The 14,197-nt window shown below is 38.5% G+C and overlaps 1 protein-coding gene and 1 non-coding gene across 2 annotated transcripts; both read right to left on the reverse strand.

Annotated features, from left to right (window-relative positions):
- Nucleotides 1-5,500: 5,500 nt before the first annotated feature.
- Nucleotides 5,501-5,606, reverse strand: LOC148576433 (small nucleolar RNA R71). The gene has a single exon (XR_015902765.1). It is a non-coding gene; the product is annotated as a small nucleolar RNA R71 (small nucleolar RNA).
- Nucleotides 5,607-13,351: 7,745 nt separating this feature from the next.
- On the reverse strand, nt 13,352-13,903 carry LOC148576434 (uncharacterized). The gene has a single exon (XM_088502720.1). The coding sequence runs from the start codon at nt 13,901-13,903 to the stop codon at nt 13,352-13,354; it is 552 nt and encodes a 183-aa protein (XP_088358846.1).
- Nucleotides 13,904-14,197: the final 294 nt, after the last annotated feature.

The raw sequence follows: 14,197 nt of genomic DNA on the forward strand, positions 1-14,197 counted from the left end.
CGCGTACGCGAGACCATCAGAGCACAAAAACTTTTGAAGCTTTCAAGAGTTCACCACATACAAGATACACCTAATTCCTAATCTTTAAGACCTAAAATAAAGAAAATTCACTTCCTTAAGCAAGTATTCAACATAGAAAAAAGAAAAACTAGGAGATCTAAAGACCCAAAATGAAGAAAATTCAATTCCTCAAACAAATATCCAACATAAAAACAAGGAAAACTAGAAGATCTTACCATGGTGGGGTGTCTCCCACCTAGCACTTTTCTTTAACGTCCTTAAGTTGGACAATCATGAAGCACAATTCTCTTCTTTTGGAGGGTCCTTCAAAAGGAATATCTCCAACTCCTTGTCACCTTTGGACTTGACACCATGATAGAGCTTAAGCCGGTGACTGTTCACTTTGAAGAAGCTATGGCTTAAGGGATGGCTCAAATGAATGACACCATAGGGCTCAACCTTCTCTACCATATAAGGGTCTTCCCATCTTGACCTCAACTTTCTGGGCATCAATCTCAACCTTGAATTGTATAATAGCACTTGATCACCAACTTTAAACTCTTTTCTTTTGAGATGCCGGTCATGCACCACTTTGACTCTCTCTTTGTAAAGCCTAGAGTTCTCATATGCTTCCAACCTTAAACACTCCAATTCTTATAGTTGCAACTTCCTTTTAACTCCGGCCTTTTTCAAATCCAAATTGCACTCTTTCACGGCCCAATATACCTTGTGCTAAACTTCTACCGGGAGGTGACACATTTTTCAATAGACTAGCCAGAATGGACTCATGCCTATTGGTATCTTATAGGCCATCCGATAAGCCCACAAAGCATTCGCAAGTCTAGAACTCCAGTCCTTCCTATGAGGTTTCACTATCTTCTCCAAAATTTGCTTAATCTTCCGGTTAGAAACATTAGCTTAGCCATTAGTTTGGGGATGGTGGGTAGTGGCCACCTTATGAATAATGTCGTACCTCTGCATTAATATTGCCATTCTTTTGTTGCAAAAATGTGAACCTTGGTCGCTCACGATTGCTCGTGGCGATCCAAAGCAGCAAATAAGGTTATTTCTCACAAGACAACAATGTTAGCATCATCAGTGCGGGTTGGAATTGCTTCTACCCATTTAGAAACATAATCAACGGCTAACAGAATATACAGAAATCATTTGAATTTGGGAATGGATCTATGAAGTCAATGCCCTAAACATAAAAAATCTCACAAAACAACATAGATTGTTGACACATTTCATCCCTCTTGGATGTATTACCAAATCTTTGGCATTGATGGCTTGAGTTGCAAAAGAGGGTTGCATCTTTAAATAGGGCTGGCCACCAAAATATACAGTCTAATACCTTCCTTACTGTTCTTTGAGGCCCAAAGTGTCTACCAATTTCAGAAGAGTGGCACGCCTCTAATATAGACTGGAATTCTGATTGAGCCACACACCTCCTAATCACTTGATCGGCCCCACACCTCCACAAGTAAGGGTCATCCTAGATATAGTACTTGGACTCGCTTTTCAGCTTGTCGTTCTGGTGTTTAGAAAAATTTGGAGGGAATGTGCGGCCTACCAAGTAATTAGGAATTGATGCAAACCATGGTGTGACTTGAGAAATTACTTGCAAAGTGTCTAAAGGAAAAGAATCATCGATAAGGGTAGAATCAAACTTTAAATACTCAAGGTGGCTTAGGAGGTCCGCCACTAAATTTTGTGATCCACTCCTATATTTGATTTCTAAGTCAAACTCTTGCAAGAGAAATATCCATTGAATCAATCTAGGTTTAGACTCCTTTTTTTACCAAAAGAATCTTTAAAGCCGCATGATCTGAGTATAATACCACTTTAGAGCTAAGTAAGTAGGCCCAAAATTTATCTAAAGCAAAAAAAATAGCCAACAATTCTTTTTTCGTGGTAGTATAATTATATTGGGCACTATTTAGAGTCTTAGAAACATAGACAATGACATAAGGATCTTTACCATCGCGCTGTGCAAGTGCGGCTCCACTGCATAATTAGATGCATCACACATAATCTCGAATGGGCTACTCCAATTTGGCCCTCGCACTATGGGAGCTTTGGTTAAGGCATCTTTTAGAGTGTCAAACGCCTCCTTACAGGCATCATTGAAATCAAACGTCACCTCCTTCTGAAGCAATCTTGAGAGTGGTAGGGCAATCCTACTGAAATCCTTGATAAATCGCCTGTAAAAACCTGCATGGCCCAAAAAAATGTATCTCCCTCACCGAGGAGGGGTAAGGCAAGCTAGATATAACATCAATCTTAGCCGGGTCCACGGAAATTCCGATGCTTGAGACAATGTTGCCCAATACTATGCCTTGATTTACCATGAAATGACACTTTTCAAAATTTAATACAAGGCTAGTATCAACACACTGCTCTAACACCCTAGCCAAGCTATCCAAACACATATCAAATGAGTTGTCATAGACACTAAAATCATCCATAAAGACTTCCATGCAATTTTCTATTAGATCCAAGAAGACTCTAGTCATACACCTTTGGAACGTCGCCGATGCATTACATAAACCAAATGGCATCCTCTTGTATGCATACGTTCCAAAGGGACAAGTAAAAGTAGTCTTCTCTTGATCTTCAGGAGCTATGTAGATTTGAAATAGCCAGTGTAACCGTCTAAAAAATAGTAATGAAATTTACCTGACAACCGGTTAAGCATTTGACCAATAAACGAGAGTGGATAGTGATCCTTCCAGGTTGCTAGATTCAAGCGCCGGTAATCAATGCAAACTCTCTATGAATTTTGCACTCTAGTCGCCTGAGCTCTCCACTCTCAGTTTTAACCATGGTAACACCCGACCTTTTGGGCACCACTTGCACTGGGCTAACCCATTCGCTATTCGAAATAGGATAGATAATATCGGCCTCTAAAAGTTGAGGGATCTCCTTTTTAACAACTTCCATGATGGTGGGGTTTAACCTTCTTTGGGGTTAACGAACGGATTTGACTCCGTCTTCTAGGAAGATACGGTGCTCAGAAATACATGGGCTTATACTCATAATGTCCGCTAAAATCTACTGATGAATCCATATTTTATGGTATTTATTTGCTCTATTTGGATGGATTTCATCAACTTTTCTTGCATTTATCCATTGAAATAGCATAGTCTCATGATTTCTTCCTAAATTATGCTCGAAAGTAAAAACATGCTTTTTAGGCCATTTAATTGCTAAATTTTATTCACTTTAATTTCATTTGATGCCTTGATGTGTTTGTTGAGTGATTTAAGGTTTCGAAGGAAAATATGAATTGAAGAAGTGAGGAAGGAAAGCATGCAAAGTGGAAGAATTCAAGAAATGAGGGATTTGGAAAGCTGCCAATCCTGACCTCTATGTACTAAATTGATCATAACTTGAGCTACAGAGGTCCAAATGAGACAGTTCCAGTGACATTGGAAAGCTAACATCTGGGGCTTCAAAATGATATACAATTTTCCATAAAGGACATGGAGTTTTGGTGATGTATGCGTACGCACAAGTCCCAACATGTGACCTCATTGAATACAATCCGCTGGCAGCGATTTTTGGGCTTCTAGAGCCTAGTCCAACTCATTTCTGAAGCTATTTCAAGCCAAATTGAAGAGGGATGAAGGGGAGAGAAATTAGGTTTAGGTTTTATCATATTTTAGGATAGTTTTCTAGAGAGAGAAGCTCCCCCTTTCTCTCTAGAATTTAGGATTTTTGTCTTAGTTTCTTTTTAATTTTAGATTTAATTCTTATTTTAATGTAGTTTCATTTATGTTTTTATGCTTTCTTGTCTTTATCTTCTTAATTTCTTTTGTCATTTTCTCAATTTTGTCATTTTTAGTTTATGAATACTCTTGTCAATTTTGGTTTTATTAATGCAATTTTAATGTTTTATGTTTATGTGATGATTATTTGAGTTGTTATTGTCATTTTATTATTGCATTTTATGATATTTTTCCTTTTATGCATGTTAGGTGTTTGATAAAATGTCTCTTATAGTTTTTGTATAGTTTTCTCCACTCTTGGCTTGGAATTGAGGACTTTTGTGACCTTGAGTCATTGATGTCCATTCTTGATTGATATATTAGGGTAGTTAATTAATTTGGTTGCCACTAACTCTAGTCTTTCACTAAGCTAATTAGGGAGTAGACTAGGACTTGTGGATTGAGATTAATTATGCCTATTTGACTTATCCTCGATATTAGGGTTGACAAAGTAGGATTAACTCTTCATAATCATCATATGTTTGTGGTCAATGGCTAGGATGGGTAACCTTGACTCTCAATCCTTGCCAAGAGGTTTCTTAGCATTTGAATTTCCATTCCTTTTGATTAATTGCTTGAGTTTAATTGCTTTTGATACTTAGTTATTAATTGCTTATTTTCTTCCTTACAATTTACATTTCTTGCTTATTTCAACCAAAACTCCCAATTCCCTCGTAGCCATCAATTGGATACTTAATTCCAATTCCTAGGGAGAACGACCCGAGATTTAAAACTCCCGGTTTATATTTGTTTTGGATTGTGACAATCTTTTGAATTAAACTTTGATGTTGGTTGATTGTGGATTTGGAACTATACTTGCAACGCCAATTCTATTTTGAGAAAAATTCCAAACCTACTTTTGGCCATCATCAAGTTTATGGCGCCGTTGCCGGGGATGTTAAGTGCAATGAGTGCTATAATTTTGGTTGTTGTGAATATGTGAATAGTGTGACTACTTAATTTTTGGTTTGTCACTTGACACTAATTGGTAGATGGCGCCTCTATCTAAATAGTTTTAGTAGTTATTGACTATTAGGTTGTTTGAGTTTATTTTCTTATTTTTGTTTTGCCCTTGATGATTGCATGATTTCATTGATTCCTTAGTTGAATGACACGGTCGCTTCCAGACCCGAGCTTGGCCCCTTTTGACCCTGAAATAGAAAGGACTTTAACCCGCCTTAGGCAAGCTCGGTGCCAGTTAGCATTCCTGCAAAGTGAATCGGACTCTCTTGAAGAGCAAACCGATTCACCATCACCTTCTAACCGTGATCCTCATTCTTCACTTAACGAGGGAACCTTGTATTCTTCTGTTGGAAGTGCTGAATTTTCTTTGAGTAAATTAGGTGACAACAATATGGCAGAGCCACCTCGGAGAATTACTTTAAAGGAGGCCGGAGCCCCGAATATCACCTTGCAACCGGTACAAGTTCGGTACCCGGATCTAGATGCCAACTTTGAGCTCAAGAAGGGTATGATCAACTTGCTTTCGAAATATCATGGGTTACCGGGAGAAGACCCTCTCAAGCACTTGAAAGACTTTCAAGTTGTGTGCTCTACTGCAAGAAGACATGACTCGGATGGGATAGTGGTCATGGTTTTCGCTTTCCCTTTCTCCCTAGAGGAAAAGGCAAAAGAATGGTTTTACACCCAACCTGAGGAGGTGATTTCTAATTGGGATTTGTTGCGCAAGGAGTTTCTTGAGAAGTTCTACCCACCTCAAAAGACGGATCATCTAAGGAAGGAAATCTCTTGCATCATGCAAAGAGATGGAGAGACCCTTTATGAATATTGGGAAAGGTTCACAAAGTTGTTGGAAGCTTGTCCTCACCATCGTATTGACGAATTGGTGCTCATAAGCTACTTTTGCCAAGGGATGTTCTCTCAAGACAAGCTTCTTCTTGATGCCTCAAGTGGAGGATCTCTCACTAAGAACAAGACTGCTGAAGAAGCTTGGGAAGTCATTGCGAACTTGGCAAATTCGACTCAACATTTAAGGACAAGAAATCCCCAACCGAAGGCTATAAGTGAAGTCTCACCTTCCAGTAATGCTATCTTGACTAAGACGCTTGGTGAGATGACGGTCTTGTTAAGGCAAATCACTCAAGGCCAACAAATTCCACAAATGTTGCTATCTCCTCCACCCCAACCTCCTAGAATTGAAGGACCTCCTAGATCTTGTGGTATTTGTGCTTGCAACGGTCACTACACCGATGAGTTCCCTCAAATTTAAGAGGACAACACATTGGCGGTGGCAAATCCTTACCCACAAAGATCCAATTACAATCAAGGCAATCAAGGATCTCATCAGTATGGAGGGAACCAAAGTCAAGGGTGGAGAGATAACTCCCATCAAAGGTGGAATCAACCATCTCAAGCTTAACCTTATTCTAACCAACAAGTCTATTATTATCATCCCTCTCAAGTCCAACAACCTTACCATCAACCATCATAAGCTCACTACCTACCATATCAACCACAAAGCCCATCTCATGCCCAACCCAATCAACAACCACATTCCCAACCTCAAGCAAGGTATCAACTACCATACACTAGGCTTACCCTCCCTCAAAATAGTCAATCTCCCTCTTCAAACCAATCTCATATGAATAATGTACTTCAAAGTTTTATGCAAGAGCAAAGGGAGTTTCATAAGAAGCAAGAAACGTACATGGTTACCATTGCTGATGCTTTATCTCGTTTGACTCTTTCTCCTTCAAACACTCAAAATACCCACCAAGCTTCTACCTCTAGTGGATTACCTTTTTAACCTCAATCAAATCCAAAGGGAAGCATTAATGCTATCACCCTTCGGAGTGGTACCAAATTAGATGAAGTTGGTCTTGAGCCTACAAGATTGAGCCCGGAGCCCCACAATGAAGAAATGGGAGAAGAAGTGGAAGTGGTTGGAGACGGAAAGGAGGATGTTGCAAGAGAAGAGGAGGATATATTGAAGGTCAAGGAGCCCAAAAGGAAGAACCCTCTTGAAGAGTCTACACCAATCCCTTTTCCAATGGTGGCTAAAAATGCTAAGAAGCATGAAGACTTTGACCCCAATGTGGTGGAGATTTTCAAGAATGTGGAAGTTATCGTTCCTCTTTTTCAAACCATCCAACAAGTACCATAGTATGCCAAATTTCTGAAGGATGTTTTCACTCATAAGGACAAGATTGGTGAGCTAAACAAAAGTCTAGTAAATGACTCTATTTCTTCTCTCATTCCGAAAATGTGTAATGATCCCGATCCTTGTTTGGTAACTTGTGTGATTGGTGGCATGGAGTTCATGGATTGCATATGTGATTTGGAAGCTTATGTAAGCATTATGCCCCCTCCCTATCTATGAGAAGTTGAACTTGTCACCATTGAAGAGGTCCGGAGCAAGATTTGTGTTGGTGGACAAAAGTATTGTGTCGGTTATAGAAATTACGGAGAATGTATTGGTCAATATCCAAGGATTGCTATTTCCGATAGATTTTCACATTTTGGAGACCCCTCCAATTGACTCGGATAAGCCATCCTCTATTTTTCTTGGGAGACCATTTTTGAAGACATCTCGATTCAAGTTGGATGCATTTTCGGGAGCTTACTCATTTGAAGCCAATGGGAAAGTAGTGAAATTCACTTTGAATGGATCTAAAAAACCAACTCTTAAAGTATACTCTATCTTTGGTTGTGACCTAATTGAAGAGCAAGTAGATGAGGATAATGAAAAACATCAAGAAGAAAATACTAAGGAGTTGGAAATCTTCCTCCTTAGGGAGGTCCCAAATGTTGATCATTGAACTCATGCACGTCCAACTTAGGACGTTAAACTAAAGTGCTAAGTAGGAGACACCCCACCATGGTAACATTGTTCTAACCCTTCTCTTTATTTTTGTTTATAGTTCTTTGACTTAATTACTTTTTGTTATGTTGGTTCACTTAGGATTGGTTTAGTCTTTTGAGTTAGATAGGTTAATTTGCTTATGGGTCAAGAATGTTTGAATGTTTGCATGTTTGGGGTTGAAATTTTGATTGAGCTAAGGTTGAGCACCTTAGATTTTGAGAAATTTTTTTTTTGCAAAAACAGGGCTTTGTGCGTGCGCACACCCTTGTGCATACACACGCAATCTCTATATTTTGCACCCTATCTGTGCGCACCCCCCTGTGCACGCACACACTAGCTTGTGTGCCTTCTATTCACAGCGCTCGCACGACTTGTGCATGGGCACTCCCTGTATTTTGCGTCTTGTGCGTCCACAAACTCTTGTGCATATGCACGCAAACCTCTTCTCGCGCTCTCTGTGCACTCGCACAGAAGTGTGCGTCCGCACACCAGCTTCCACACCCTCTGCTGGGAGCGCTGGCACATCCTGTGTGTATGAACCCCTGCCACTCTTTGCTTCTGTGCGTGTGCACGAACCTGTATGCGCACGCACACATGACCCTTCCCCAAGTAAAAAAAATCGCTCTCTGTGCAAGGGCACAGCCTTGTACGTCCACACACCTCGATACACACCCTCTGCTGGGAGTGTTCCCACATCTAGTGCATCCGCATCCCCCTCTGTTTCGCTTGCTGTGTGCACGCACGGACCTGTGTGCACACGCACAAGCCTCGACCTGGGCGTTAAACAGGGCAAAAACCCAGTCGAGCCAGCAAAATTTTTCTCTCCCCGCCCCCTCTGCTGCTGCGCCGCCTCGCCCAGTCCCTTTCGGCGACCCTGCCGCCGGCAGCCACCGCCACCTCTCTTTCTCTCTCTTATCTCTTTCTTCTTCCTTTCTTTCTTCTCTTTCTCTTTTCTTTCTCTAACACTGGAGAGCTTCTCCACCTTTGTGGAACTCCGGTGTGTCTCTGGCGAAGCTAACCGATGTGACCTCGCAATGGCTATCACTAGTGCCACTGTTTCATCTTCTCATCTTGCTTAATTTATCCTTTAACTCCCAGGTTTTTATTTTCTTTCCATGTTAATTTTTGAATTTGTTTTAAATTTATTTGAATAAATTAGATTGAGTTTATTGCTTCGTTTAATTATCTTTGTATTACAAGTGTTTGATCTCTGAATTGTTGGGTTGTTATTGATTAAATTTGAGCTTAAATGTGATAAGTTTACACAATGCACATTAAGTGTTCGATGAAATGCCTAAGTGAAACTTTTGTTTGATTCATATGAAATGGCCATCATAGGTTCTCAACTTATCTCTTGTTTGGCATATTCTATGACTTGTGCAACTTCAAATATGATTTTTGATGATGATTAACTTGAATTTATCAATGCATTCCCTTATTTCTTGAACTTGAAGTTCTAAACACCCATGTGTTACATGACTTTTGATCCTTTGTTAATGGGTGACTTGTTTATGAATGCATTGATCTTAATTGAATTCAAATTTTTTATTGTTCAACTTAGCAATTGAATTGAGTAATCACATTAAAAGTGTTCATTCCTTGATGTCTTGATCAAACATCTTTTGCTCTAACTTAAGCACATTATTTATGTGATTCTCACGCCTTCAGGATGAACAGATGACACTTCACTTTGCTTAAATAGTTATTGTTGTTGTGCACTCTTTTTAATAATAAACTTTCATGTCCACAACCTCAATACCTATTGCCTCAAAGAATTCAATTAAGTCATCTTGTGCTTGTTTAAGTTTGCCTGCATCTTAATTATTTAAACTTGCAACTTGATTGAGAAATATTGAGCTTGGATTGTTTAATAGTATGATTGCCATTTTAACCGGCTGGTGTGTGTGTGTTCTAACCATGCACACTCTCGAAATGCACACATTGTCTTCTTTTAAACCATGCTATTTTGCAAAAGCTTCTCAATTAAGAATTTTAATTCTTCTGGACATTATTTGTGCTTCCTCATTGATCTTGTTTTGTTGATACCATGTGATCTTGAAATCTTTTGTTTTTATTTCTCCCTTTTAGGATGCGTAAGAAAGGCAAAGCGCCGGTTCCACAATCGGTGGATCCAGAGAATACTCTTCCGTGTCCCTCCTATCGTCGGAGCGACAAACCGGATCCCTTTGCCAGTCAAAGAGTTAGATGTGGAGGAAGACAGTGTAAATGATCAACTCATGCCCCAATGCCCACCAGCTGAAGGTGGAGCCCCCTAGTTTTCTACCTCCCGGATTATGAGCATGCACAGAGGACCGTGCATTGATTAAGTGTGGGGGAGGATCAGCAACTTTGAGGGGGAGGGGGTAAAATTCTTTTTCTAGACACTTTGAAATACTTTTTAGTTTCTTTCTTCATTTTTGCAATTTTGTTCTTATTGCACTTTGCTTGGTTTGCGTGTATATATTTTAGTTGCTTATAGTTTTATGGTGGTAAATATTTGCATGTTGCATGGTAGAGTAAATAAGTTTGGTAAAACAAGAAGGAATTTTCATGAAATCTCTCTTAGGGTGCCATTGATTGAATTTGAAAATTTATTTTTCAACTTGCTTGAAGTATTATTTTTATAGAACATAGAAAAAGAGATAGAACAACATACCTAGTGAGATTTGAGCTCTAATGGATGGTTGCACATTTTCAACCAGAAAGTTTGTTCTTGTGTGCTATACTCCTTTTTTATTGTGATCTTAGATTTGCTTGAATCTTTATGTCCTATATTTGGTGTTTGAATGCATTTAGTATGATTGAGGCCATTTTTGAAATTGAACTCACAAACCCATATGGCCAACCCTTACATTCACCTTTGTAACCCCTTTTTGAGCCTTTTAAATCCCCTTTTGTTCTGATTCTAAGCACACTATTTTCCCTAAAGCGAAAAACCATTAATGTCATTGAATTGCATCTTTGATTAGCTTGGGTGAAGTAGTGTGTATGTTACTCAAAGTGTGAGAGAAATTGTTGGAAAATATTAGTGATGAAGTTATATGGGGTGTTCATTGTGAAAATTTAGAAAATGAGTAAATACTCATGCATTCATTGTTCAAGACATATGCATCTCTTGTTGTTGACAAAAACAAGGAAATTTTGATTTTGTAAAAAAAAATCAAAATTCAAATCAAATCTTGTGCATAGTAGCATATGAAATAAAAAGCTAAATAAAGAGTGCATATGTGTGTGTCTTAAAAGGAAATGCATGAGTGAATGTGAGAAAGGAGATAAATGGGAAGTTAGGTTATTTTGTTATGTATACATAGGGTGATATAGGATTAGGCAGACACTTGAGCTAATCAAAGATCTAATTCACTAAGTCCACTTAACCATATTAATCTTACCTTAACCTTAGCCCTGTTACAACCCTCCAAAGACATCATGATATTTGTTTTCATGCATCAAGTATTAGTTGATTGTTAGATGACTTGCAAATCTTTGAAAAACATGATTAAAGGAGAATTGAGTGATTAAGCCCTAAACACTGAGCGATTAGAGTGAATACACATCCGGTGAGGGGTTCGATCGCTCAATTCTATGTTCTTATCTCTTATATTGTATCTTCTTGCAAGTTGCTTGTTAGTTTTTGAAAATCTCAATTCAATTTTTGGGACATTGATCATGGTGCATTGACTCTTTGCCTTGGCCCTAAGGCTTGCTTGGGATTGATTAGAATTTCATGGTTTGTCTCTACCAAATTTTAGTAGAGTAGATATTAGTAGGTAATATCTAGGATAGTTGCATGCATATAGGTAGTACATTAAATAAGTTGTTTGCCCTTTTCATTCATCTCCTTTGATTGTGATTAGCATGAGGACATGCTAGTGTTTAAGTGTGGAGGAATTGATGAATCCATATTTGATGATGATTTTTGGTTGAAATTGAGTGGATTTTATCATGCAAACCTACATTTATTCCCTTAAATAGCATGCTTTTGAGTTTTCCTCTCAAATTATGCTTGATTATGAAAACATGCTCTTTTGTGCTTAATTTAGTTAATTTTATTCCATTCACATTCCATTCGATGCCTTGATATTTTTTGTGAGTGATTTCAGATGCAATAGGTAGGAATGGCTTGGTAAGAGTGGAAGAAGAACATGCAAGAGGGAGGAACCATGAGAAACAAAGGAGAAAACACTGCAATGTGTGCATGCGCACAGCCTCTCGTGCGTACGCACAACCTGAGAATTCGGCCGAGTGTGCGTGCGCACACACCTGTGCGTACGCAAAAGTACCAGCGCGTGCCTTCATTAAAAACGCACATGACTCACATTTTGGGAGCTTTGGAGGCCCAAATCTAATGGCCTAGAGCTCATATTGGAGGGGCAACACTTGGAAAAAAGAGAGCATATCATTAGAGTAGTTTTTAGATAGTTTTTAGGAGGCTTTTAGTTTTAGTTTTCTCTAACTTTTCTCTCTACTTTCTTAGGGTTTACATTAGGGTTTATATTTTCAAGTGCTATTTCCATTTTGATTTTGGATTTTTACTTGCCTCCATTGTAAGTATTTCTTAATTACTTCTTTCTATAGTTACAATTTTGATACTTTTTCTTGTAGTTAAAGTCATATTGTTAATATATATATACTTTTTACAATTTTGATTCCTTGTTGATGAATTTGATGATTGATGATTATTACATGCTTGGTTGAGTTGCTATTGTTGCTTTTGATTATTTGTTGCTCATAGTTTCAATTATTTTCTCAATTTTGTCATGATTTGTGTTTATGCCCACCAAATATTTGTGGAAATGTCAATTTTGATTATGGGTTAAATTTCTACCTCTTGGTTTGGGGAAAATGAACATATGGGTTCCTAGAGTTGGAATGTCCAACATTTAGTGATAATTCTTGGATTGTTAATTGTTCTTGTTTCCACTAATACTAACTTGTTGCTAAGGCAATTAGCAATTGAGTTAGGATTTGTGGATTAAGAACAACTATACCCACTTAACCTACTCTTCGATGTAAGGGTTAACTAAGTGAAATTAATCCATTACAATTGTCATAGTTGTGGTTGTAACAAGGAAAGGATCCCCTAGCTCATCCCAAGCCAAGATTTTATTTATGCTTTGAATCACACACACACACACACATACATCAATCACTTTTATATCTTACTTATTCATATTACATAGCTAGTTTTTTAATTCCTTTATTAGTTTATTAATTGCAATTTTGAGTGTTCTTTCATTCCTTTAATTGTTTATCTCTTTATTGAAAATTTCTTTTGCCCTCACAACCAAAATTATGCACTCATTGGCATTAGTCCTTGGGAGACGACTCGGGATTCTACTCCCAGAATTAAATTGGTTTTGAATTGTTACATCTCTAATCTAAACTTTGGTCGTGAGTCGCCTCGTTAGTTGGGACTATACATGCAACGCTAAAATCCATCTTTCCTTCCCTTTTTGGAAGAAAGATAAATTCCTAACCGACGATTCGGCTAGCACCAAAGTTTTTGGCGCCGTTGTAGCCTGTAGCCTTCTTGTGCTTTCTGAACACTTCAAGCAATCTCTTTTCTTGTTGGGAGGTGAGCTCCCTTGCAATTATCACCGGGAGCTTTTGACTATCATCAAGAAAGGCATACTTTAGATGGGAAGGTAAAGGTTTTAACATATCATTCAACTCATGACTTGACACATCATTATCCAGCAACATTGGAAGTGGCAAAATGTCTTTATCATAGTCATAGGATTCCCCCACACTTGCACCTTTACCCACCTTTACCCAAAGTGTCTTCATTATAGTCATCCGGCAACCTTTCATTATGAACTTCGGCCACAACTTCATCAATAATGCCACACCAGAAGATAGAATAGTCCTCCGGTGGATGCTTCATAGCTTCATCTAAGTTAAAGCTCACGGCCCTTCCGTCAATCTCAAATGAATAGGTACCCGAAAAGGCATCAAGTTTAAACCGGGAGGTTTTCAAGAATGGCCTTCCTAACAAGATGGATGAAGGTCTCCTAAAATCATTTGGAGGCATCTCAAGAATATAGAAGTCAACCAGAAAAATTAATCCTTTGATGCTCACCAAAACATCCTCGGCAATACCAACAATAGAAATTATGCTCTTATCAGCTAGTACAAAACGTGCCGCCGACCGTTTCAATGGTGGAAGATTCAATTCATCATAAATTGAAAGTGGAATAATACTAATGCATGCTCTAAGGTCACACATAGAATCAACAAATTGAATCTCCCTAATAGTACAAGAGAATAAACAAGGTCCAGGATCCCCACATTTTTCAAGAATATCCCCCATTAAAGCAGAAATAGAACTTCCCAAAGGAATGGTCTCTAAATCATTTATCTTTTTCTTGTTTAATGCATAAATCCTTTAGAAGTTTTACATATTTAGGAACTTGACGGATTGCATCAAAAAGGGAAATTGCTACCTCAACTTTCTTGAAGATGCCCACCATTTTAGGATCCAACTCCATATGCTTTTTAGTCTTCTTTGCCAATGTTGGAAATGGAATTAGGGTAGGCTCTTCCAAAACATCCTTGTCTTTGGAGTCTCTATCCCTTGTTTGATCCTTCTCTTCCTCAACAACTT

Source organism: Arachis ipaensis, chromosome B1 (assembly GCF_059453495.1).
Source record: "Arachis ipaensis isolate K30076 ecotype BB chromosome B1, ASM5945349v1, whole genome shotgun sequence".
In the NCBI taxonomy this organism is placed as follows: Eukaryota; Viridiplantae; Streptophyta; class Magnoliopsida; order Fabales; family Fabaceae; genus Arachis; species Arachis ipaensis.